The 26,250-nt window shown below is 42.3% G+C and overlaps 1 protein-coding gene across 5 annotated transcripts in view; it reads left to right on the top strand.

Moving 5' to 3' along the window:
* The window catches only part of UNC5D (unc-5 netrin receptor D), a 968,940-nt gene that overhangs the window by 687,297 nt on the left and 255,393 nt on the right, over positions 1-26,250 (top strand). For 3 of the 5 annotated variants that reach the window (XM_069766506.1, XM_069766504.1, XM_069766505.1), the window contains exon 8: positions 16,445-16,477. The exons of the other annotated variants lie outside the window; for them this stretch is intronic. In XM_069766506.1, the coding sequence (XP_069622607.1) occupies positions 16,445-16,477 (33 nt within the window). The remainder of the gene's footprint in view (positions 1-16,444; positions 16,478-26,250) is intronic. 5 annotated transcript variants of the gene reach the window in all.

The raw sequence follows: 26,250 nt of genomic DNA, 5'->3' as shown, positions 1-26,250 counted from the left end.
GCGGCAGACTGTGCCTGTCGCTGATTAGTCGAGGCAATGTTTATGACATCATCGTCTCCCTGGCAACCATTATGACATCATCGTTGCTGTGCCCGTTGCTGATTGGTCGAGGCCTGGCGGCCTCGACCAATCAGACGCGGGATGTCTACGTCCTTTATGACATCATCGTCACTGTGCATGTCCCCGTAGTATATGGACAATGATGATTCCAGAATTCACGGCAGACTGTGCCCGTCGCTGATTGGTCGAGGCAACCTTTATGACATCATCGTCGCCATGGCAACCATTATGACATCTACGTTGATACTGTGCCCGTCGCTGAATCAGAGACGCGGGATATCTACGTCCTTTATGACATCATCGTCAAGTGTCAGGAGGACTGATCAATATAGAAGTGTCAGGAGGACTGATCAATATAGAAGTGTCAGGAGGACTGATCAATATAGAAGTGTCAGGAGGACTGATCAATATAGAAGTGTCAGGAGGACTGATCAATATAGAAGTGTCAGGAGGACTGATCAATATAGAAGTGTCAGGAGGACTGATCAATATAGAAGTGTCAGGAGGACTGATCAATATAGAGGTATCAGGAGGACTGATCAATATAGAGGTATCAGGAGGACTGATCAATATAGAAGTGTCAGGAGGACTGATCAATATAGAAGTATCAGGAGGACTGATCAATATAGAAGTGTCAGGAGGACTGATCAATATAGAGGTGTCAGGAGGACTGATCAATATAGAAGTGTCAGGAGGACTGATCAATATAGAATGTCAGGAGGACTGATCAATATAGAAGTGTCAGGAGGACTGATCAATATAGAAGTGTGAGGAAAACTGATCAATATAGAAGTGTCAGGAGGATTTATCAATATAGAGGTGTCAGGAGGACTGATCAATATAGAAGTTTCAGGAGGACTGATCAATATAGAAGTGTCAGGAGGACTGATAAATATAGAATGTCAGGAGGACTGATCAATATAGAAGTGTCAGGAGGACTGATCAATATAGAAGTGTCAGGAGGACTGATCAATATAGAAGTGTCAGGAGGACTGATCAATATAGAGGTGTCAGGAGGACTGATCAATATAGAAGTGTCAGGAGGACTGATCAATATAGAATGTCAGGAGGACTGATCAATATAGAAGTGTCAGGAGGACTGATCAATATAGAAGTGTGAGGAAAACTGATCAATATAGAAGTGTCAGGAGGATTTATCAATATAGAGGTGTCAGGAGGACTGATCAATATAGAAGTTTCAGGAGGACTGATCAATATAGAATGTCAGGAGGACTGATCAATATAGAAGTGTCAGGAGGACTGATCAATATAGAAGTGTGAGGAAAACTGATCAATATAGAAGTGTCAGGAGGATTTATCAATATAGAGGTGTCAGGAGGACTGATCAATATAGAAGTTTCAGGAGGACTGATCAATATAGAAGTGTCAGGAGGACTGATCAATATAGAATGTCAGGAGGACTGATCAATATAGAAGTGTCAGGAGGACTGATCAATATAGAAGTGTCAGGAGGACTGATCAATATAGAAGTGTCAGGAGGACTGATCAATATAGAAGTGTCAGGAGGACTGATCAATATAGAGGTATCAGGAGGACTGATCAATACAGAAGTGTCAGGAGGACTGATCAATATAGAAGTGTTAGGAGGACTGATCAATATAGAAGTGTCAGGAGGATTGATCAATATAGAAGTGTCAGGAGGACTGATCAATATAGAAGTGTCAGGAGGACTGATCAATATTGAAGTGTCAGGAGGACTGATCAATATAGAAGTGTCAGGAGGACTGATCAATATAGAGGTATCAGGAGGACTGATCAATACAGAAGTGTCAGGAGGACTGATCAATATAGAAGTGTCAGGAGGACTGATCAATATAGAAGTGTCAGGAGGACTGATCAATATAAAAGTGTCAGGAGGACTGATCAATATAGAAGTGTCAGGAGGACTGATAAATATAGAAGTGTCAGGTTGACTGATCAATATAGAAGTGTCAGGAGGACTGATCAATATAGAAGTGTCAGGAGGACTGATCAATATAGAAGTGTCAGGAGGACTGATCAATATAGAAGTGTCAGGAGGACTGATCAATATAGAGGTATCAGGAGGACTGATCAATACAGAAGTGTCAGGAGGACTGATCAATATAGAAGTGTCAGGAGGACTGATCAATATAGAAGTGTCAGGAGGATTGATCAATATAGAAGTGTCAGGAGGACTGATCAATATAGAAGTGTCAGGAGGACTGATCAATATTGAAGTGTCAGGAGGACTGATCAATATAGAAGTGTCAGGAGGACTGATCAATATAGAGGTATCAGGAGGACTGATCAATACAGAAGTGTCAGGAGGACTGATCAATATAGAAGTGTCAGGAGGACTGATCAATATAGAAGTGTCAGGAGGACTGATCAATATAAAAGTGTCAGGAGGACTGATCAATATAAAAGTGTCAGGAGGACTGATCAATATAGAAGTGTCAGGAGGACTGATAAATATAGAAGTGTCAGGTTGACTGATCAATATAGAAGTGTCAGGAGGACTGATCAATATAGAGGTGTCAGGAGGACTGATCAATATAGAAGTGTCAGGAGGACTGATCAATGCAGAAGTGTCAGGAGGACTGATAATATAGAAGTGTCAGGAGGACTGATCAATATAGAGGTATCAGGAGGACTGATCAATATAGAGGTATCAGGAGGACTGATCAATATAGAAGTGTCAGGAGGACTGATCAATATAGAGGTATCAGGAGGACTGATCAATATAGAAGTGTCAGGAGGACTGATCAATATAGAATGTCAGGAGGACTGATCAATATAGAAGTGTCAGGAGGACTGATCAATATAGAGGTGTCAGGAGGACTGATCAATATAGAAGTGTCAGGAGGAATGATCAATATAGAGGTATCAGGAGGACTGATCAATATAGAAGTGTCAGGACTGATCAATATAGAGGTATCAGGAGGACTGATCAATATAGAAGTGTCAGGAGGACTGATCAATACAGAAGTGTCAGGAGGACTGATCAATACAGAATGTCAGGAGGACTGATCAATATAGAAGTGTCAGGAGGACTGATCAATATAGAAGTGTCAGGAGGACTGATCAATATAGAAGTGTCAGGAGGACTGATCAATATAGAAGTGTCAGGAGGACTGATCAATATAGAAGTGTCAGGAGGACTGATCAATATAGAAGTGTCAGGAGGACTGATCAATATAGAAGTGTCAGGAGGACTGATCAATACAGAAGTGTCAGGAGGACTGATCAATATAGAAGTGTCAATCAGACTGGCGGCCTCGACCAATCAGAGAGCCGGGATTTCCAGGACAGACAGACAGACAGACAGACAGAAAGACAGACAGACAGACAGACGGAAAAACCCTTAGGCAATTATATATATAGATTAATAAGTGCATTCGCAACCCAGGGTCCACCGTGCAGGAGAGGAACCTGCTGCTGGCAAATGGCGCTATACAGCATGGCGGTACAATCGAACTCTGTTAACTCCACAGATTCGCTTGTAACAAGATGCTGTGCCCTGTAAATCTTACAGAGGTACACAGCTACCAAACAGAGCAAATTTGTGGTCATGCAGTAAGAGAAACAGGCAAACAACTCCTCACTGGAGGTGCCCATATTCTAGTGGCTTATTTCAGCCAAGGCCCTGAATACACACATACAAACTACTCACCGGAGGTGCCGGTATTCTAGGGGCTTATTTCAGCCAAGGCCCTGAATACACACATACAAACTACTCTCCGGAGGTGCCGGTATTCTAGGGGCTTATTTCAGCCAAACCCTAACCACATCCAAACATGACCATACTGGCACTGAGCTCATAGACTTTGGTTTGATACTAGCGCATGGCCGTGCGGCCATGCAAACCTTTTGCAGCTGTAGCAGACAAGGACCTTCCAAGTGGTTCAATAGGAGCTGCTACAGGGCCTGAGCGTGTGACACCCGACCTCCAATGAGAGGTCCTCCCCTGGGCATGCTCAGTGTGTGCAAAGCAGGACTTAGTCCCAGAAAAGGCTGCACACCACTGACCAGTGCTGGCTACAAAAGCAGAACCTGGAAAGGCAGCAGTAACCCTTTGCACAGTATCAGGCTGAGCGAGACGCTAGGACTGACGCCTCTGCTGAGCAGGCTCCACTGCGGCTGAAGCAGAATGGGAGACAGCAGGAGACATGGCTTGAGATTCCCCCTGTGCAGCAGCGGCAACTTGACTCCTAACATCTGATAACACATTCCCTTAACCCCTTAGTGACAGAGCCAATTTGGTACTTAATGACCGAGACAATTTTTACAATTCTTACCACTGTCACTTTGAGGTTATAACTCTGGAACGCTTAATGTATCCCGCTGATTCTGAGACTGTTTTTTCGTGACATATTGTACTTCATGATGGTGGTAACATTTCTTCAATATTACTTGCGATTATTTATGAAAAAACGGAAATATGGCGAAAATTTTGAAAATTTTGCAATTTTCAAAATTTGTATTTTTATGCCCTTAAATCAGAGAGATATGTTGCAAAAAATAGTTAACAAATAACATTTCCCACATGTCTACTTTACAGCAGCACAATTTTGGAAACAATTTTTTTTGTTAGGGAGTTATAAGGGTTAAAAGTTGACCAGCAATTTCTCATTTTTACAACACCATTTATTTTGGGGGGTACACATCACATTTGAAGTCATTTTGAGGGGTCTATATGATAGAAAATAACCAAGTGTGGCACAATTCTAACATCTGCACCCCTCAAGGTTCTCAAAACCACATTCAAGAAGTTTATTAACCCTTTACATGCTTCACAGGAACTGAAACAATGTGGAAAGAAAAAATGAACTTTTTTTTGCAAACATATTAATTCAGAACCATTTTTTTATTTTCACAAGGTAAAAACAGAAATTAAACCATAAATTTTGTTGTGCAATTTCTCCTGAATACGCCGATACCACATATGTGGGGGTAAACCACTGTTTCGGCGCACCGCAGAGTTTGGAAGTGAAGGAGCGCTGTTTGACTTTTTCAATGCAGAATTGGCTGGAATTGAGATTGGATGCTATGTCACGTTTAGAGAGCCCCTGATGTGCCTAAACAGTGGAACCCCCCACAAGTGACACCATTTTGGAAACCAGACCCCTTAAGGAACTTATCTAGATGTGTGGTGAGTACTTTGAGCCCCCAAGTGCTTCACAGAAGTTTATAACGTAGAGCCGTGAAAATAAAAAATCGCATTTATTTACACAAAAATGATTTTTTCGCCCACAAATTCTTATTTTCACAAGGGTAACAGGAGAAATTAGACAACAAAATTTGTTCTGCAATTTCTCCTGAGTACGTTGATACCCCATATGTGGGGGTAAACCACTGTTTGGGCGCACCGCAGAGCTTGGAAGAGAAGTAGTGCCGTTTTACTTTTTCAATGTAGAATTGGCTGGAATTGAGATCGGACGCCATGTCGCGTTTGGAGAGCCCCTGATGTGCCTAAACAGTGGAACCCCCCACCATTTTGGAAACTAGACCCCTTAAGGAACTTATCTAGATGTGTGGTAAGCACTTTAAACCCCCAGGTGCTTCACAGAAGTTTATAACGTAGAGCCGTGAAAATAAAAAATATTTTTTTTCCACAAAAAAGATTTTTCAGCCCCCAAATTTTTATTTTCACAAGGGTAACAGGAGAAATTGGACCCCAAAAGTTGTTGTCCAATTTATCCTGAGTACGCTGATACCCCATATGTGGGGGTAAACTACTGTTTGGGTGCACGGCAGAGATCGGAAGGGAAAGAGCACCATTTTGGAATGCAGACTTTGATAGAATGGTCTGTGGGCGTTATGTTGCATTTGCAGAGCCCCTAATGTACCTAAACACTAGTAACCCCCCACAAGTGACCCCATTTTGGAAACTAGACCCCCCAAGGAACTTATATAAATGTGTGGTGAGAACTTTGAATGCCCAAGTGCTTCACAGAAGTTTATAATGCAGAGTCGTGAAAATAAAAAATATTTTTTTTTCCACAAAAAAGATTTTGTAGCCTCCAAGTTTTTATTTTCACAAGAGTAACAGGAGAAATTGGACCCCAAAAGTTGTTGTCCAATTTATTCCGAGTACGCTGATGCCCCATATGTGGGGGTAACCCACTGTTTGGACGCACGGCAGAGCTCAGAAGGGAGGGAGCACCATTTGACTTTTTGACCGCAAAATTGGCTGTCGTGTTTGGAGACCCCCTGATGTACCTAAACAGTGGAAACCCCCCAATTCTAACTTCAACCCTAACCCCAACCCGGTCCATAATCCTTATCACAACCCTAATGATAATCACAACCCTAACCCCAATTCAACCCTAATGTCAACCCTAACCATAACCCTAATCAAAACCCTAAATCCAACACACCCCTAATCCTAATCTCAACCCTAACCTCAAACCTAACCCTAATCCCAATACACCCCTAATCCCAAAACTAACCTTAACCCTAATCCCAACCCTAACCCTAATCCCAAGCGTAACCCTAATGCCAACACTAACCTTAATACCAACCCTAATTCAAACCCTAACCCTAATCCCAACTCTATCCCTAACTTTAGCTGCAACCCTAGCCCTAACTTTAGCCCCAGCCCTAACCCTAAATTTAGCCCCAACCCTAACCCTAGCCCTAACTTTAGCTCCAACCCTAACCCTAGCCCTAACTTTAGCCCCAACCGTAGCCCTAGCCCAAAGGCTGCTTTCATACTTGCGTCGTTTGGCATCCATTGCAATCCGTCATTTTGGACAAAAAATGGATCCTGCAAATATGCCCGCAGGATGCGTTTTTTGCCCATAGACTTGTATTGCCGATGGATCACGATGGATGGCCAGTGGCCACACGTCGCATCCGTCGTGCACTGGATCAGTTGTGTTTTGGCAGACCGTCGGCACAAAAAAATGTTCAATGTAACTTTTTTTGTACGTCGCGTCCGCCATTTCCAACTGTGCATGCATGGCCGTAACTCCGCCCCCTCCTCCACAGGACATAGACTGGGCAGCGGATGCGTTAAAAAACTCCACCCGCTTGCCACGTTGTGCACAATTTTCACAACGTGTGTCGGTATGTCGGGCCGACGCATTGCGACGGCCCCATACCGACGCAAGTGCGAAAGAAGCCTAACCCTAAATTTAGCTCCAACCCCAACACTAACCCTAAATTTAGCCCCAACCCTAACCCTAAATTTAGCCCCAACCCTAACCCTAAATTTAGCCCCAACCCTAACCCTAATTTTAGCCCCAACTGCTTTCTCCTTCTGGCAGGCAGATGGTGACAGATGTGGGCGCACTGCGCATGCGCCCTCCATTTTCTTTCCCAAAGAAGAAGCCGGCAGGCAGGAGAGGACGCAGGAGGACCCAGGGACGCCGGTAAGTATAATAGGGGCCCTGAATCCCCCTATTTCTCTGTCCTCTGATGTGCGATCACATCAGAGGACAGAGAATTACACATCGCTTTTTTTTTTGCGACCGCCGGTAAGCAGTTAATTACCAGCGATCGCAAAACAAGGGTCGGTAAAAACCGACCCCGATCATGTTCTTTGGGGTCTCGGCTACCCCAGGCAGCCGAGACCCCAAAGATCCTCCCGGTGCCGGCCGGCGGGCGCACTGCACATGCGCCCACCATTTTTTTGCCGGAAAAAGATGGCGGCGCCCATCGGGAGCCACGAGGAGCACCGGGGGAGACAGGTGAGTATCGGGGGCTATCGGGGACCCCATTTCTCTGTCCTCTGATGAGCGATCACATCGGAGGACAGAGAAATTAAAAGGGAAATAGCTTTTTTTTTTGCGATTGCCGGTAAACGGTTAGTTACTGGCGATCGCAACTCGGGGTCGGTAAAAAAAACCCCAAATCATGTTCTCTGGGGTCTCAGCTACTCCCGGCAATGAGACCCCAGAGAAAATCCGACTCTGGGGGGGCCCTATTCACTTTTTCCACAGCGCCGTTAATTAACGGGGCTGTGGTTTAAGTACCCTTAACTGTCGCCGTTAAAAGGTGTATCGACGGTTGTTAAAGGGTTAAATATCCATGAATAATGAAATAAGAAAAGGTAAAATGTTTGTTTTGCTTGCATGAACGCCATAGAGTATATATCAGATAGTTTTGAGTGATGAGCGAACATGCTCAGATAAGGTGTTATCCGAGCATGCTCGTGTGCTAACCGAGCGTCTTCAGCGTGCTCGAATAATTTGTTCGATTCCCCGCGCCTGCATGTCTCACGGCTGTTCAACAGGCAATCCCTGCATGTGTTGCAGCTGTCAAACAGCCAAGAGACATGCAGCTGCGAGGACTCAAACATGTTTTTGAGCACTCCGTAGACACTCGGGTAGTACGCGATCATGCTCGGATAACACCTTATCTGAGCACGTTCGCTAATAACTAATAGTTTTGTTTATTTATTAATTAAAATAGTGTTTGTGTCACAGAACTTATGTAGATTTTGTTAATTAGTTAATTTATAATTAAATTAAAATATAATGTTACCTCGGTCAGTGTCACTTGGAAAAAAAATTGGAAGGTGGCTAATAAATTGCCGAATAGGGCAGAGATCATCTAAAAAGCCGATAAACTTATCTAAGAATTGCTTGTTTGTACAATCCTTTTTTTCTAGGATGGATCTCACTGCAACAGAAGGAAGTCTCGTCGATCAGCTGTAATTAGTTGAGAAACCTGACAGTGTGCAAGTGTTCAATTATTTTGTAGCACCACCACAGGACAAATGAAGCATTACATTGTCACCATTAGATTGTCTGCAGTCTATCTGTGCAATACAAGGGTATACAGAGTCTCTTTGCCACTTGTCACTAAATAATAGATTCTGGACCTTAATGGGAATTTTCGTAAATGTGTTTTTTAAACCTTAGGATTTACAGCCATTTCCCATCCCATCTCTCCCTTTTTACAATCATGTGTTAGACTATAAGACAACTGGCTATAAAAAATATAGGGACGTGCTGGAGCCAGAGGTACAGTATCTGATTTAGTTAGCGGTGCACCCCTCTTAATGATTCAAACTCATCATAAATTAGACGAGGGGGTATCGCAGTGCCCCAGCTCTGAACATTTTGAAAAGCTGGCCAAAATTAGTGTGAAAACGCCAAAAGTCACTTTTTGCACAAAAAAATATCCCCCCAAAACGCTAATAAATCAACATAAACAGGTATGTAAGGGAACCATTTTCGGTAATCTTTTTGGGTCAATGCAATATTGGTGATACATCATGTTTGTGATATTTAATCTCATGATGGGATCTGATATTTACCAATAATTGTCATGTTTTTTTTTCATCTAAGGGGCTAATGTAGTATCTTTAATATGGAAAATGGATTCTTTACTCATAGGATATTGATTAGCTTGTAAACAGCTGTAAGCAAAGGCATTGTCTGCAAGATAAAAGAACAATCAGTGGAGCTACAATCCTTCAAATGAGTAATCCCAGCATCAAAACTAAAGGCCCCTTCACATTTAGCGACGCTGCAGCGATACCGACAACGATCCGGATCGCTGCAGCGTCGCTGTTTGGTCGCTGGAGAGCTGTCACACAGACCGCTCTCCAGCGACCAACGATGCCGGTAACCAGGGTAAACATCGGGTAACTAAGCGCAGGGCCGCGCTTAGTAACCCGATGTTTACCCTGGTTACCATGCTAAAAGTAAAAAAAAACAAACACTACATACTTAACTACAGCCGTCTGTCCTCCAGCGCTGCGCTCTGCTTCTCTGCCCTCCTCTTGTACTGTCTGGGAGCCGGAAAGCAGAGCGGTGATGTCACCGCTCTGCTTTCCGGCTCACAGCCAGTGCAGGAGGAGTGCAGAGCACAGCGCTGGAGGACAGACAGCGGTAGGTAAGTATGTAGTGTTTGTTTTTTTTTACTTTTAGCATGGTAACCAGGGTAAACATCGGGTTACTAAGCGCGGCCCTGCGCTTAGTTACCCGATGTTTACCCTGGATACCAGTGAAGACATCGCTGGATCGGTGTCACACACGCCGATCCAGCGATGTCTCCAGGGAGTCCAGCGACGAAATAAAGTTCTGGACTTTCCTCAGCGACCAACGATCTCCCAGCAGGGGCCTGATCGTTGGTCGCTGTCACACATAACGATTTCATTAACGATATCGTTGCTACGTCACAAATAGCAACGATATCGTTAACAATATCGTTATGTGTGAAGGTACCTTAAGGTTATCTGCCAAACTTAGCAAGATAATGAAAACATAACTAATAACTTCAGAGTAGAGATGAACAAGAAAATTTGAGAGGAATTAACTTTTACTCGAAATTTTACAGGAATCTTCATTCGCCAAAATGTTGATTTTTTTTTTTTTTTTGCTATTTGCTTCCACACAGATTCAACAAAATGGTGGCCAACATCAAAGGGCCATTAAAAGATTAAAAAGAAATCAATATACTCAATGTTCCACTCCTCAAAGTCCTGCATCAGGTCCTCGATGCATTTGCTTTTCCCGAATATGAGTTCTGAAATACCTCTGAGATGGCCTACGACGGTACTGCACGTGCGCACAAGTTCATGGCACATTTTGTGATATCGTGGTATCGTGAACTTTCACATGTTTGCACAGAACCCTTGTGGGCCTCATAGTAACCGAATGTGGTGGCTCACTGTGTGAGGACCGGGAATTTCAGCACATGAGGCTGGGATCAGAAAATGCGTCAAGGTATACAATGACATGAGTATGAGGATTTTTCTTTATTTTTTGCATGTTACATTTATCATGCTTTGGAGTCTCAAGAGACCACAAAGCATATTAACCCCTTCACACCATGGCTATTTTCTGTTTTTTTGTTTTTTGCTTTTTTCCTCTCCTTTTTCCAAGAGCCACAACTTTTTTACATTTGCTTCCATATAGCTGTATGAGGCTTGTTTTTTTCCTTACAAGTTGTAATTTTTAACTACACCATCGATTTTACCATACAGTGTACTAGAAAAATGTAAAAAAATTTCCAAGTGTGGTGAAATTGAAAAAAAAAGTGCAATTCCACATTAGTTTTTTGGCTTTTTTGTTTACCTTGCTCACTATATAGTAAAACTGACCGAGTAACATGATTTCCCAGGTCAGAACGAACATGCAGATACCAAGCATATATAGTTTAGTTTTTACTTACGTGTTTTATTTTCTATTGGGTAAAATGAGGGTAATTTGAACTTTTGTGGGTTTTTTTACATTTTTAACAACATTTCATTTTCACTTTTTACTTTATTTAATAATTAGACTTGAGTGATCTTGCAATTGCTTATGCTATACATAGCGGTGCTTCAGCATTGCTATGTAAAGCAGAAATCACAATCTCTTATAAACACCAATCAGGAGTCAGCATTTACAGGACATTCACAATGACAGGCACCGGGGTCTTCCGCTGGCCAACAGCAGTCATGACAACACATTGGCGCTCCACGATCATGTGACAGAGGCACCGATGGGCAGGATTTGTGAAATGCTTCAGGCGGATGAGTGTTAAAGGGGTTGTCCACTACTACCACAACCCATTTTTGATCAAAATGCTTGGTAGTAACACAGGTGCAAAATACTAACGAGACAATAGTATGGGTGTCACTAATTGGCTGTTAGCCAGATACTCTACATCACCTTTGTGTGGCCAGCGCACTGTACAAGCCTCTTTTGTGTAATCTAATACTAAGCAGTCACCCCTTCAAGAACTGGAAGGTTATGAGTGGTTGTCCCATCAGTATTTTGCATCTGTGTTGCCTCCGTCTTTACTACATGGGCTTGCTGCATCCTGAGAGTGCATTAATTCTGAGACATGGTCAGGTAAATACAGCTGCCTCTTTTTTCTGTGTTTATTCTTTATATGCTTGCAAATCTTGGCCAAAATATCGACCAATAACCTCATATATTATGTATATATTTTTTTTCACTTAATTTTTCAGGGTGCCCATCATTTTTGGCCTTGTATACTAGGATGTCTGTTCTCATGAGTTTCACATAGATAGTGCAGGGCAGCCCGCCTCATCTAATAGTATGGGTATCACTAATAGGCTGTAAGCCTAATACTGTGCATTACCTGTGTGTGTTTCCAGCACCCTATACAAGGCGCTATTATGCCATCTAATATGAAGCAATCCTTTCCTCCATGAACTGATAGGTTGTGAGTGGTTGTCTCATCAGTGTTTTGCTCCTGTGTTGCCGCCATCTTTACTACATGAGTTTGCTGCATTCTGAGAGTGTATTAGTTCTGAGACCTGGACAGGTAAATACTGCTTGTGGCTCTTTTTTGCCCCATAAAATAATAAAGCTCATACTCACCTCCCATTCTAGCGCCATTCCCACATTGTCAGCACTTGTTGTCCTGAGGCTCTCGTGCAGTTGTGAGTGACACATGAGCCCGGCACCCAATCAGCGCTGGTGTCACTGTCCTCACATTTGGACAAATCAAACATGAAGAGGAAGTCAGGCCTGCAGCTGATCTCGGAATTCCTCTTCCTGCTCAGTTCAACAGCAGGTGGGGACAGTGATGCCGGCACTGAATAGGCATCAGTGTCACATGTCACAACAACAGTACGGGACCCTAGTGCGAACACCGCAGGAATGGCGCCAGCACGGAAGGTGAGTATAAGCGTTATTATTTTATGGGGGCCAAGCAAGAGTATGAGAAGAAGTTGTCCAAGTAGTGGACAACTTCTTTAAATTTGGCTGTCAGAGATTGACAGGGGGACGTAACTGATTAAAAACAGCAAGTGAATTTAGGCTCCGCCCATGGCTGTTAAAGGCATATGAAAGTTGATAACATCAGCTGTCATGTGCTGGGAAAGATGTGGGCTCAGCACACATGCATGTCAAGAAGGGGTTAACAGTCATTGAATTGCTGTAGAATAACTCCACAAATCGATTTTCCCTGGAAAATTCATGTCAACAGACAAATTAGCATTTTTCCTGATCTGCTCACCTCCACTTATCATATTGTGCCATCACTTTTCGAGCATTAACTCATACAGTAACTAATGTAGGTGGTATTAGATATTTTTTATATTTCAAGCTTGGAAAACCCATTTATATTTACACTGTGCAGATGATGACTGATGACTTTCTGCCATTACTTGTCTTCTGATCTGGAGTTCTTTCATTTGGCATAAACCACAACATCTACAGCACGTGACAACTGCAGATAAACTGTTCGCTCATTCACGTCACTAGAAAAATCTCATGGCGAGCTACAAAGTTGTGTAAGTCAACTGCTGTCTAGTATGGCTTTCTTTCTACAACAACACCATATAATTTGTTTTAACATGATTTAGATGTGAAATCGTTATTTTGTTTTGCATCATGTCTACCAACATCAAGTTGGCAATCAGTTTATGATTAGTTACATCCTTTCTATAGAAAGCCATTTTTACTCTCAAACTCAATCAAGATATCATGTTACTTATAAAGTGCTGTCAACATCACAGCCTTGACCATTTTGTGTGAGAAGATAAGAGCACAAAAAGCATATAATTGCTATTCGTGGAAATTATTTGTCTATCAATCATGAAATTCAGTCCTGCAATTCGTCACAAGTTTCTAGAAGAGACAATTTCACATATTTTTCAAAATGCTTCTTTGTAAGACTGGATAATTGACATAAGAAATTTTTATGTTTTAGCTTTTAACTTTAAAATCTTTATTTTAGTATTGCACATAAAAAATACAGTCTCTCTACCAGTGGACTTTGAGGCCTAACATGGAAATAGATACAAAATTCATTAAATCTATCAATCTTTACTCTTTCCTTTTACTTCCTGTTGCGTCCACTATTGATGTTCACATTGCATTCATGACTACAGCCTATAAGTGGCTCTCCTGTCTTGGAGACGCAAGTGGGATGTTTGGATTATAGAGGTTGATCGTATAGTCTAGCTAGCAGTATAGAGAGCATGGCTAAGGTGGTAGATAGTAATGAAGGACAAGATGTGGCATCTTGTAGAATGGTGGAGGCCTTTTTGGGTTTGAATGATAAGTTTAAGATGTATTCTACAGCAGATGGGCAACCTGTGCAATAACTGGCACAGGGTAGAGACATCGGTGTAGCAACTGGACAGAAATAAGAGCATTAAGAATGAACTGGAGACAAGAAAGTATAATTAGGGAAAATAAATTGGTCATAGTGTTGATTGAGTAGTGAAATGCTTGGACCTGCTCCACTCGAGTAGTGAGCATAATGGAAGTGAATGGTAGACTTCGAGCATGTTTCCAGAGGATGGAAAATCTCTCTCTTTCTCCAATGCCTCAGATAATTAACTTACGGATGATCCAAGCACTCAAGTATCACGTGATACTCGGCACTGCTTGCTACTTGATCAAGCACCCCGATGCTCGATCGAGTATCGAGCAGTGCTCAGCAAGCTTGACCATCACTAATTAGTAATGAGCTATTAGCATAATTATGTTTTTAAGGCCATATGGTTAGGCAATATAGTCAATGCAGCCTCCACAAAATGCAGAGGGGAGACATTTGGAAATTGAGTAGCATCACACTTATTTAGCAGTTACATCTTCACTGCTTGGACTAGGATATCAGATGTTACCAATATGACATTGATTTGTGAGACTACCCTAATAATGGTCAGCATTCTTTTGTTCAGTAGCTATGTTTTCTCTTAACGATTTGGAAGGTTAAAGGTTTTAAAGTGAATATAAAATAATCTTAATTCAACCTTTCAATCTATTATTCTCATGAATCTAGTGTCAAGGAATCTTCAAAACAATATCAAATTAGAGGAGGGTTTTGTGTGGTAATATCGATTAATTATACATACCGTATATTGCTACATAATTTCATGCAAGATTATATTAACATCTAAGGCTACTTTCACACTAGCATCGGGCCGATGTACTGACGCTAGCAGTGAATGCGCCGCACAACGGGGGCAGCGGATGCATTTTTGCAGCGCATCCGCGGTCGGAAATGGTGGACCGTTGGCAGCAAAAAACGTTACATGTAATGTTTTTTGCAGCCGACGGTCCGCCACAATACAGCGCAACCGTCGCACAATGGTTGCAACGTGTGGCAAAGTGTCGCAATGCGACGCTAATGCAAGTCAATGGAGAAAAAACGCATCCTGCAAGCACTTTTGCAGGATGCGTTTTTTCTACAAAACGACGCATAGCGACGTGCAGTGCACGACGCTAGTGTGAAAGTAGCCTAAATACTTTAGCAACATAGGGACTGGAAAAGAGTCGAAACCGCGCTTGAGGGAATAGTGACACTGAGGAATAGATGATGTGTGTCTCTATAACGAAATATATGATGTATATTGGTCTGATGATAATTAATACAGAGTTGGTAATAAGTGAGGTACATATAGAATACACACTAACCTATTATATAGATATCAGCACATACAATACACGTGGCTATGAAATAGGTGGTGTGCCTCCGAAGGATCCGATGTATGTCACACACTAAAGTCTGGTCTCCTGCAGGCTGCACAAATATATAGCTAAGAAACAGCGACAGTAAAATATAAATGTAAGTATGAATACTTCTAACATTATATCTGAACGCCTGTAGGGTGCAAACATGTAGCAGGTGCAGCACTAAAGAGAAACTCACGTGATGGTAATATGGCGCTATGCATCAAGATAGTAGATGGATAGGCATGGGGCTCACCAAAGACAGGCAAAGCCCTGATCGCGGAGAGCTGGAGAGTCTGCAGTGGCAGGGGAGAGGCGGGCGTCCGCGGACCACAGGTGGAGGTGTGCTGCGCAGAGCCAGAGAGAGCCCCGGCCGGTGGCGTCTCTGGATGCGTGCGGAGAGAAAAGACGGGGAAAGATGGCCGACAGAGCTATCTGGCGTGTGACGTCACAAAAGGCTATGGAGCAATAGTGGGGCCAAAAAGCGCTACCAACGCGTTTCAAAGGAACAGCGTCCTTCTTCATCAGGGTACTTTAGCAACATAGTTGGAGACAGCTGTGACAATCTCATTCATTTTCAAGACGAAGACTGAGGTTGTCACATAGGGAGGTGTATGTGTGTAAGTAGAAGCGTGAGTAAAACCACATATAAAGTAGAGTATTATAAATATCCATAACCATTGAGCTTTTAGGAACATTTAGAATATTACAGGTAGCACCGTCTTTTGTTTTAATTCTTAGATATTATTGCAGTGACATGAAACTTTTTTAATATGGCTTTAAGAAATATTTTTCACATTTTGAGTCTCTATTATAAATTGTTATAATGGCTGATGTTCAGATACATTGGATTCCAAAAGTGGCAATGACCTTGAACTGACAAAATCGTCACCTCGTATGTAGCATGTTTCTAAGCTGATTTATGCAAATACATTTTTTACATACTTAACATATCAGACAATCTGTACACTGAATATAGTCCCAATATTAAGTACACCTTTCTCCTATTTCTTTTTTTTTTTTAGAGAAAAAACCTCTCCATGAGATAAGCCCTGAAAGTAAGTCACTTTTTATTATTTTCTACAAGGCAATACAGTATAGTGGTGAGATAGCATATCTAATACACAGGAATACACTACTAAATATGGAAGGGGCACAGCGGATGTCATGGCATACATGTAGGAGACCGTAGAATGGAATGAGTTTTTCACGTGCGGTGTATTCTGCAGGGAGGTCTATTTGAGTGGGGTCATACAACATTGACATTTCCATAGTCATTTCCAAATATGCATGCTCGGAACATTCACTATTAATTTTAATATGTAATTACCTGTCAAATTACTTTTATTCAAGAAATTAAGCCCTGGCATCGTGGTAACCTCAGCTCTGTCGCTAACCATTAATTTGACAAATTCTAGGTTATATAGATTTTTGTTCTACATGTCATTATGCACAGTCTACTTCTGAGGAACACCAATGTATTCATTTTGTTTCATTGTTTTTGTTCTGTTAAGGCTTTTTTTTTTGTCCCCTACTGGCTGTTACGGTCACAAGACGTAACAATGTCTAGTAAACACCTTGAGACACATAGCAAATTTTGCCAATATGGGAGGCGTTTATTTTTTTTATTTTATGTTATGGACTATTGCAGGTAAGAAAGGATAGTCCAGTAGGGGACAACTCCTTTAAACAGTGTTGCTCTTTCACAGTTTTTCCCTGCACAGTGATGTTCCAATCACCCAATGTGGAGGCAACTAAAACCTATTTCCATCTAGTGACCAAATAATGCCGCTTTTCAGAGTATAAGTCTAAAGGTACCGTTACACTAAACGATTTACCAACGATCACGACCAGCGATATGACCTGGCCGTGATCGTTGGTAAATCGTTGTGTGGTCGCTGGGGAGCTGTCACACAGACAGCTCTCCAGCGACCAATGATGCCAAAGTCCCCGGGTAACCAGGGTAAACATCGGGTTACTAAGTGCAGGGCCGCGCTTAGTAACCCGATATTTACCCTGGTTACCATTGTAAATGTAAAAAAAAAAAAACACTACATACTTACATTCCGGTGTCCGTCACGTCCCTCGCCATCAGCTTCCCGCACTGACTGTGAGGGCCGTCCGTAAAGCAGAGCACAGCGGTGATGTCACCGCTGTGCTTTACGGCCGGCCGGCGCTCACAGTCAGTGCGGGAAGCTGACGGCGAGGGACGTGACAGACACCGGAATGTGAGTATGTACTTTTTTTTACATTTACAATGGTAACCAGGGTAAATATGAGGTTACTAAGTGCGGCCCTGCGCTTAGTAACCCGATGTTTCCCCTGGTTACCAGTGAACTTATCGTTGGATCGGCGTCACACACGCCAATTCAGTGATGACAGCGGGTGATCAGCAACAAAAAAAAAGGTCCTGATCATTCTCAGCGACCAACAATCTCCTGATCGTTGGTCGCTGTCACACATAACGATTTCGTTAACGATATCATTGCTACCTCACAGAAAGCAACGATATCGTTAAAGAAATCATTATGTGTGACGGTACCTTAAGTGAATTCTGACCCTTCCTTTTCATAATCATCTGTGTCTCCGAGGTTGGACCCCCCCGAGGATCATAATTGATAAGGCATATTTTAGTGATTTGATATAACATTGTAGGAAGTGCACGTAGAGTCTTTCTGCTGAGTTTTTGGGACAGAATCTTAGCAGAAACTCAAAAATGAGGAAGAGCTTTGAGATTGGGTGGATGACTTGGAAAGTTTCTGCTCAGTTTCAGCTCCAAAAACGAATAAAAAAAAAAAACAAAACTGTGCAAACAGAGAATACTCCTAAAATAACCAAAAATTTACAAAAAGTTTCCTTCCTGATATCACCATTATGGTCAGTGGTTGGTTGCAACAAAGACATATCAGGACACATTGTAATAAAAAAAGGAATCGGCTGAAGGAACTGACAAAGCAGAATGCTAGGAAGTTTAAAATTTTGCCATTTGAAGACATCCATTTTTAATATATTTTTTTTTTATCTGTCAAAAAGCTATTAATGTCAGGAGTCTCTCCTTAGATGTAGGATTAGTAAAAATCTTAATGATTGCTGTGTCTCTGCTGTAAAAAATATCACATTATACTAATAAAGTTCCTCATTAGTCAGAATAGTTTTTTCACATTCATTTCTCTTTGTTATTCATGGTGAATGCTGCAATCAATGTGTAAGGGAATTTGTTAAAACCAGATAAATATTACTATTAAACAATCATTTTAAGTCACCTGGTTTCATTTTCCGGTAGTAGATTTTTCTTTATTATTTTTAATTCTGCTTTCTGTGTGTGATTATGGGGCCAGGCCAAGATACGTATACTTTACTGCAGCCAGACTGACCATAGGAAACAATATACTTGTTCATTGACTTCTGTGGGAGACTTGTCTAGGCATGCTGTGCAGGTTTCATTGTGGAAGGAGGAGGTGAGCTGTGACCGTCATCTATCATGAATGGAGAATCCTATATTATCTACTATATAATAATCTTTATTTTTATATAGCGCTAACATATTCCGCAGCGCTTTACAGTTTGCACACATTATCATTGCTGTCCCCGATGGGGCTCACAATCTAAATTCCCTATCGGTATGTCTTTGGAATGTGGGAGGAAACCGGAGCACCCGGAGGAAACCCACGCAAACACGGAGAGAACATACAAACTCTTTGCAGATGTTGTCCTTGGTGAGGTTTTTGAACCCAGGAACCCAGCGCTGCAAGGCTGCTGTACTAACCACTGCGCCACCAGGCCGCCCCTATAGGTGTTACTGTTTATTCTAATCCCACCTGCAATGATAATGGGATAAGAATTTAGATATTTGTAAAAATTGTATAAATTTAAACTACTGTATATTAAGCTCCCCAGCCAGAGAAAAGAAACTGGATTTTAGGGTAGCTTTTTGACATTTTTATGGGGAATTCTCACTTACATGTGATTGCAGTTGGTGCAAACTGATTTTCAGGACTCGTCCCAAGACCCTGGCCATAATCTGAGGCTGTTGGATGGTAGTAATGAGATCCACCTCCTACCTCATGGCATTTGGAGTAGTATGCCTGGCATGAAGTCACATGTGCGTCAAGCTGAAACAATTTATTTGAACAAGGTTGGCTAATAAAAAGATTTGCAGATGCACGGGAATGTAAACTTTTTACTTTCCAGTGCGTTCGGCGGGCAAGTCAAAACGTTGCATGGGGACGCATCCGCATACAACGCATGTCCCTGCGTACCCAACGTAAAAAGATAGGTATGCAGGACACATGCGGTAGTAGGCGGAACTTAAGAGAGGAAGTACACATCCAGACCAGCCAAACGCAAGTGTGAACTTAGCCTTACCGATCCACCGCCTGAAATGTTCACTGTCTGGAGTTCATCCTCATATTGATTTGTTGTAAAGGCCTCGGTGACAGTATTGCTCATGGCATTGGTCTCTGTCTGGTTACTTAGGTAAATTGCCATTCCTTTCTACCCCTGAGGATATATTCAGTAATTGGACGTCCCACGGACATCCATGTCTATAATTTGGCTGATATGTACCTAAAGGTGGCAGAAGAGAAACAGCTGTCAGAAGGATTGCTAATTTTTCTACAGCTAGTAAAGTGTTTACTCTGGAAATAGGTTTTATTGGTGCGAATGCTGAATTACTCTTAGCGATCTCTATGTGAGAAACGGACAAATAAAGTCCCCATGAAGTGTTTCTATAGAACGCTTTATACTCTTCGGCACAAAGGGACTGAGACCTCATTAATGCCCCTATGCCTGTAAAACACCCTGTCAATACGCAGATAGGATTCAGCGCCTGCCACATCCTGCAACGCAAACACTTCCCTTGTCTGAAATAAATAAATGCATCAATAAAGTCAATACTGGTGCAAGAGATACGAAGCCCAATGTCAGCTCCCCTTACAATGGGAATACCAAGCCTATTCTATGTAACGACATTGCAGCAATTTAGTTGAAAGGGTGCTTCGCTTAACAGCACGTGAATCAGCCATGAAGCAAAATCAAAGGCAATTATGGAGATAATTGAAGAACAACCTGTTCTGGTAAATATCAATGATATGCACAGTGTGTCTCAGGTGCCAGAAACCTGCTATGATAGATAGGACAACATGGGGAAGGAAACAAAACTCTCTACTTGACATTTTATTTAACCTTTCCCACACCGACTGTACAAAGTATCCATTGTTATACATGCACATGGAATATATTTGGAATTAAAAGAATTAAAATTACAGTAGATCCAAAAGTTCCAATAAGTATTAAAAAAAAATAGATGATAGATTTTTCAAAGTACTAATTAGTAGAGATGAGCGAAATTCTAATTCGCCTGTTGGGGCTTCTTCCCGGAAATTCACTTTGGTGGAGCAGTTATATTCCGCTAATGTCAAAAAAGAAAAAGTAGGCGCGCACTTACCCTGTTGCGGTGAATATCACTTTATTAGGACATATAAACAAACGGATAGCAGGGAGGGATAGGGTCAGCCACGGACAACGATCGTTTCGTGCTCTACGGCACTTCAACGGGTCCTCAAGAGGACCCGTTGAAGTGCCGTAGAGCACGAAACGATCGTTGTCCGTGGCTGACCCTATCCCTCCCTGCTATCCGTTTGTTTATATGTCCTAATAAAGTGATATTCACCGCAACAGGGTAAGTGCGCGCCTACTTTTTCTTTTTTGCCATTTGGATTCTGCACACATTTTTCCTGGCAGCAGCACCCCGTTGATTCAGGTGTAAAGGATTCATACAGCCAGTATCACTTTCTGTGGTGCTAGACCGATATTATAATACGGTCACTGAGTTGGACCTTTGAACAGTGCGGATGTGTGTTTTCTCTACTATTGGATATTCCGCTAATGTAATATCTGTTATTATGCTCCGTTGCCTCTCTAATAACTTGTACCATATCAAAAATAATACAAATCTTTATACTCAGCTCTTTGCTCACCTCTCTGTTTTCTCCGTTCCTCATTGCCACTTGTCCAATCTTCATCACATCTTTGGATTGGCGATGGTGATGCTGAAATCCCCAAGGTCTAGGCCGCAAGGCCATAACCTATGGGCTTTCTAAGCCTGGGAGGTTTCTGCACATGCATCCACGGTGTGGTGGTGCATGCGGTGACATTATGGACCATGATCATGGCGGGAGCATGCTCGGAATCCTCCCAGGGTTTGGGGGAATTCAGCTCTGCTGACACTGATCTGAATATGCGACAAGGACCGGAAGGGTGGTGTATTTTACATCAGTATTTGTAAGCCAAAATCAAGAACAATCAGAGGAAAAGTATAATAGGAACACGTCACCACTACTGTAGTTATCACCCACTCCTGGTTTTATCATACCAATACTGATATAAATTTCTGACCAAATACTGAGTGTGTGACTGTGGCCTTAGGGAGAATGTAGTTTACCAATTCCAGGTATATCTGCTTAAAAGAAGCATGTTATGAGATTCATGCTGTCAACATTTTGGGCACCTTGATTCAGACACCGGCTTTCAATTTAGGAACTTCAATTACATATCATAGAAATGGAGACTAATAGAGATAATAACCAAAAAGACGTACTGCTATAAGGTCATTTTTAATTAAAAGTTGCAGTTAGGATTACTTCTTTTTGGTTATTACCAGCTGCGCGATTACAATCCAGGTATATATTGTACTCTGAATTGCTGCAGGATTTCAGATTCCTACAGACTTGTTCAATGTGCAAGTAGCCCATGTGTTTCTGGTTCTATAATTGTTATCTTGTTTCTACAAGACTGGGGAGTCCACCACTCCTCTGTGGGTCATTTGCATCAAAGCTGTTCCTTCCAGCATGTCCACATGGATATTCCCTCTCTGAACCCTGCTCATACAGGTACTATACAGATGATCAGGTTTTTAAATACATCAGATAGGGATTATATACATTAGGTAGGACTGCTCTATAAGTGTATACCTTGACGATTGGTGGAGCAGCTTAGTATACATTTTTTTACAAAAAAACGTATCAACTAAATACCCTGTTTTTTCCATCTTTTGACAAGCACTTGCTTATTACTGTGATATTTTTACAACAGAGTATTTTTGACCTCACTGTGCTCTTTTGTGTCTTCGAGTTTTTTGGTGGTGTGAACAGGTTCCTACAGACTTGTTCAATGTGCAAGTAGCCCATGTGTTTCTGGTTCTAGGATTTCAGATTATACATATTTTAATAGCAGGGAATTATATATCTTGGCTGACTAGCTCAAGGCAAACCCCGGGAGCTTCTCCCCACACTGCTTCCAGTCCCTATGACTGATATTAGAAGATACCTGTCAGTCAACTATAGAGGGGTGGGACTTTTCAAAGTGGGTGGAGCTGGTCAATATTAGGACTGTGAATCGGCCCAAAGTATCCACATTCCCATAATACGTAACCCCATACTTCACGTACAGTGCATAGTCACAGATATCCTCTGTGTCATTATTGTGTTTTTGGGCATCATGGCAGGGTGAAAGCCAGACACAGTTGACAAATTCCTAATAATTTAACCAATAAAAGTTAGGTTTTCTGAATCGGCATCTTTCTGTGCTGACTTCCAGGCTTGGTACATACAGCTCTAATGTGTGAATGAGGGTTTTAACTTCCGGAAAACTTATCAAGAAAAGTTGCAATTTTTTAATCCATATATTACTAAGTACAACCCTTTTATTGCTTTGTTGCGCTTCCATTTGAGGCTGGACCGTCTTGTATTCCTTTAGCCTATTATAACAGGTTTTTTACCATTTAATTAAACCGATTGAAGATTATCCCACAATACATTATTGTCTTCCGTTTTTCTATCCACCAGATTATACATATTATGCACATTACCCGGAGCTTACATTTAATAGCCTGTCATTCCCTCCTCACTTATTCACTTTCCTTCAATGTTCTATCAGAGAATATAATTGCTGTAATATTAAAGGCACATCATATTACCATCATTTAAAAAAAAAGACATTTGTTTCGTTCAGAGGTACTGTAATATCCCAATATGAGCAAGTGTATCATTTTAGTATTATATTCCTATTTTATACTTCTAGTCACCATTCTACAATTTTCCAACACAATCACTATACATTATATTCTATAGATATCATTTTGGCTTAATATTTTACTTTGTACTTCTTTATGTTAATTAAAGGTATAAAGTGACATTATGGTGTATCACTAGATCTGCCAATACTAAAACCAGTCTGGCAATTAAAGGGAATCTGTGAGCAAGTTTTTGCTACGTCATCTGAGAGCAGCATGATATAGGCAGAGAGACCCTAATTCCAACCATGTATAACTTAGTTTACAGGGTGCAGTAGCTGTGGTACAGGGTTTTTAGATGTAGCATATAGAGCTCAAAGGCTGCCACTGTCCACAGCTTTCTGTGTGTATTGTCTATTGACAGTAAGCTGCTGGTCAGAGTAGGGGGTGTGGTCGGACCAAGGTCCACAAGACCATCAGTCCAGGCAGTGATAATCTCCTGGGGATAAAACATTTATTATATAGAAATAACAGCACACAGTCTAATAAGTGATACATCGCTGAATTCTGTTTCTCAGGCACTACACCATGCTGTTGTCAGATTACATAGCACAACCTGATGACATATTCTCTTTAGCTGATCACTGCAGTTATGGCTTCTGGAAACCCTAATATGGCAGGACAGAATTGCAGCTTGACATGCATTCCCTGACCATGGTATATGTAGTATTACACTTTAATCATTCAGATGAATAACTGTCCATGAAAAAGGCGATGGACCTGAATCCTTCACCGAGTGCTGCAGAGGAGTGGCTTTGCTGTATGACAGTCATATGACCTATTAAATCATATGGAAAAGGGTTTTCCTGTTAATCATGGGAGTCAAAAGTAAGAATTTCTGCAATATCTCCCTGGTACTAGCATATAGTAGGTGTCAGACTGTCCAGGAAAAAGTACACTGCTCAAAAAAAATAAAGGGAACACTAAAATCCACATCTTAGATATCACTAAATGAAATATTCCAGTTGTAAATCTGTATCCATTACATAGTGGAATGTGTTGAGAACAATAAAATCTAAAAATTATCAGCGTAAAATGAAGTTACAGGCTGTTCCAACTTTAGTGGAAATGCCTCAAGACAAGGAAATTATGCTCAATACTGTGTGTGGTCTCCACGTGTCTGTATGACCTCCCTACATTGCCTGGGCATGCTCCTGATGAAGCGGTGGATGATCTCTGGGGGGGATCTCCTCCCAGAGCTGGACTAGCATCCATCAACTCCTGGACAGTCTGTGGTGCAACATGTAAGGGTTGGCGGAATGCACCGAATATATTTATTAGACGAGATAGGTGTGTTCGCAACCCGGGATCCACCGTGCAGGAAAGAACCTGCTGCTAAGTAAGGCGGTGAAGTAAATTAGTATAAATGAACTCTGTTACTTCACAGAGCCTGTAGTAAAGAGAACGCTGTGCCCTGTTTAGCTCACAGGGGACACAGCTACTGAGTAGAGCCGACAGTGGTCATGCAGTCCCAACCAAACACACTGCTCCTCTCCGGGTGATCCGGAATGCTAATGGCTATTAGCCAGCCCTGAATTCACTCATGAGAAACTCCTCGCCCGAGGTACCAGCATTCTAGGGGCACCGAGGGGCGCCGAGCTCGTACATATTTGATACTAGCGCATGGCTGTGCGGTCATGAGAACCTTTTATAGCTGCAGCAACTTCAGGACCTTCTTAGAAGGACCAAAGGAAGTTGCTGCAGTACCTGAGCATGTGACCTCCACTGAGAGATCTTACCCTCGGCATGCTCAGTGTGTGCAAAGCAGGACTTAGTCCCAGAAAAGCCTGCTCGTCACAGACCAGTGAAGGGTACAATAGCAGAGCCTGGAGAGGCAGCAGTAACCCTTTGCACAGTATCAGATCCAATGAGATGCTGGGACCGACATCTCCGCTAAGCAGGCTCCACTGCGGCCGATGCAGAATGGGAGACTGCAGCAGACACAGCTCGAGATTCCCCCTGTGCAGCGGTGGGAACTCGACTCCTAACACAACGTGATGTTAGTGGATGGTGCAAGACATGATGTGTCAATTATGTTCAATCGGATTCAGGTCTGGGGAACAGGTGGACCAGTCCATAGCTTCAATGCCTTCATCTTGCAGGAATTGCTGACACACTCCAGCCACATAAGGTCTGGCATTGTCCTGCATTAGGAGGAACCCAGGGCCAACCGCACCAGCATATGGTCTCACAAGGGGTCTGAGGATTTCATCTCAGTACCAAATGGCAGTCAGGCTACCTCTGGAGAGCACATGGAGGGCTGTGCGGCCCTCCAAAGAAATGTCACCCCACACCATTACTGACCCACTGCCAAACCGGTCAAGCTAAAAGTTGTTGCAGGCAGCAGATCGCTCTCCATGGCATCTCCAGACTCTGTCACGTCTGTCACATGTGCTCAGTGGGAACCTGCTTTCATCTGTGAAGAGCACAAGGTGCCAGTGACGAATTTGCCAATCCTGGTGTTCTGTGACGAATGCCAAGCATCCTGAATGATGTTGGGCTCTGAGCACAACCCCCATCTGTGGATGTCAGGCACTCAGACCATCCTCATGGAGTCAGTTTCTAACCATTTGTGCAGACACATGCACATTTGTGGCCTGCTGGAGGTTATTTTTCAGGGCTCTGGCAGTGCTCCTCCTGTTCCTATTTGCACAAAGGCTGAGGTAGCAGTCCTGCTGCTGGGTTGCCACCTTCCTACGCCCCTTCCACATCTCCTGGTGTACTGGCCTGTCTCTTGGTAGCGCCTCCAGCCTCTGGACA

The sequence above is a fragment of the Ranitomeya imitator genome, chromosome 4 (assembly GCF_032444005.1).
Source record: "Ranitomeya imitator isolate aRanImi1 chromosome 4, aRanImi1.pri, whole genome shotgun sequence".
NCBI lineage: Eukaryota > Metazoa > Chordata > Amphibia > Anura > Dendrobatidae > Ranitomeya > Ranitomeya imitator.
Note: the sequence above shows the minus strand (reverse complement) of the source record. Positions and strands in the feature narration are given on the sequence as shown.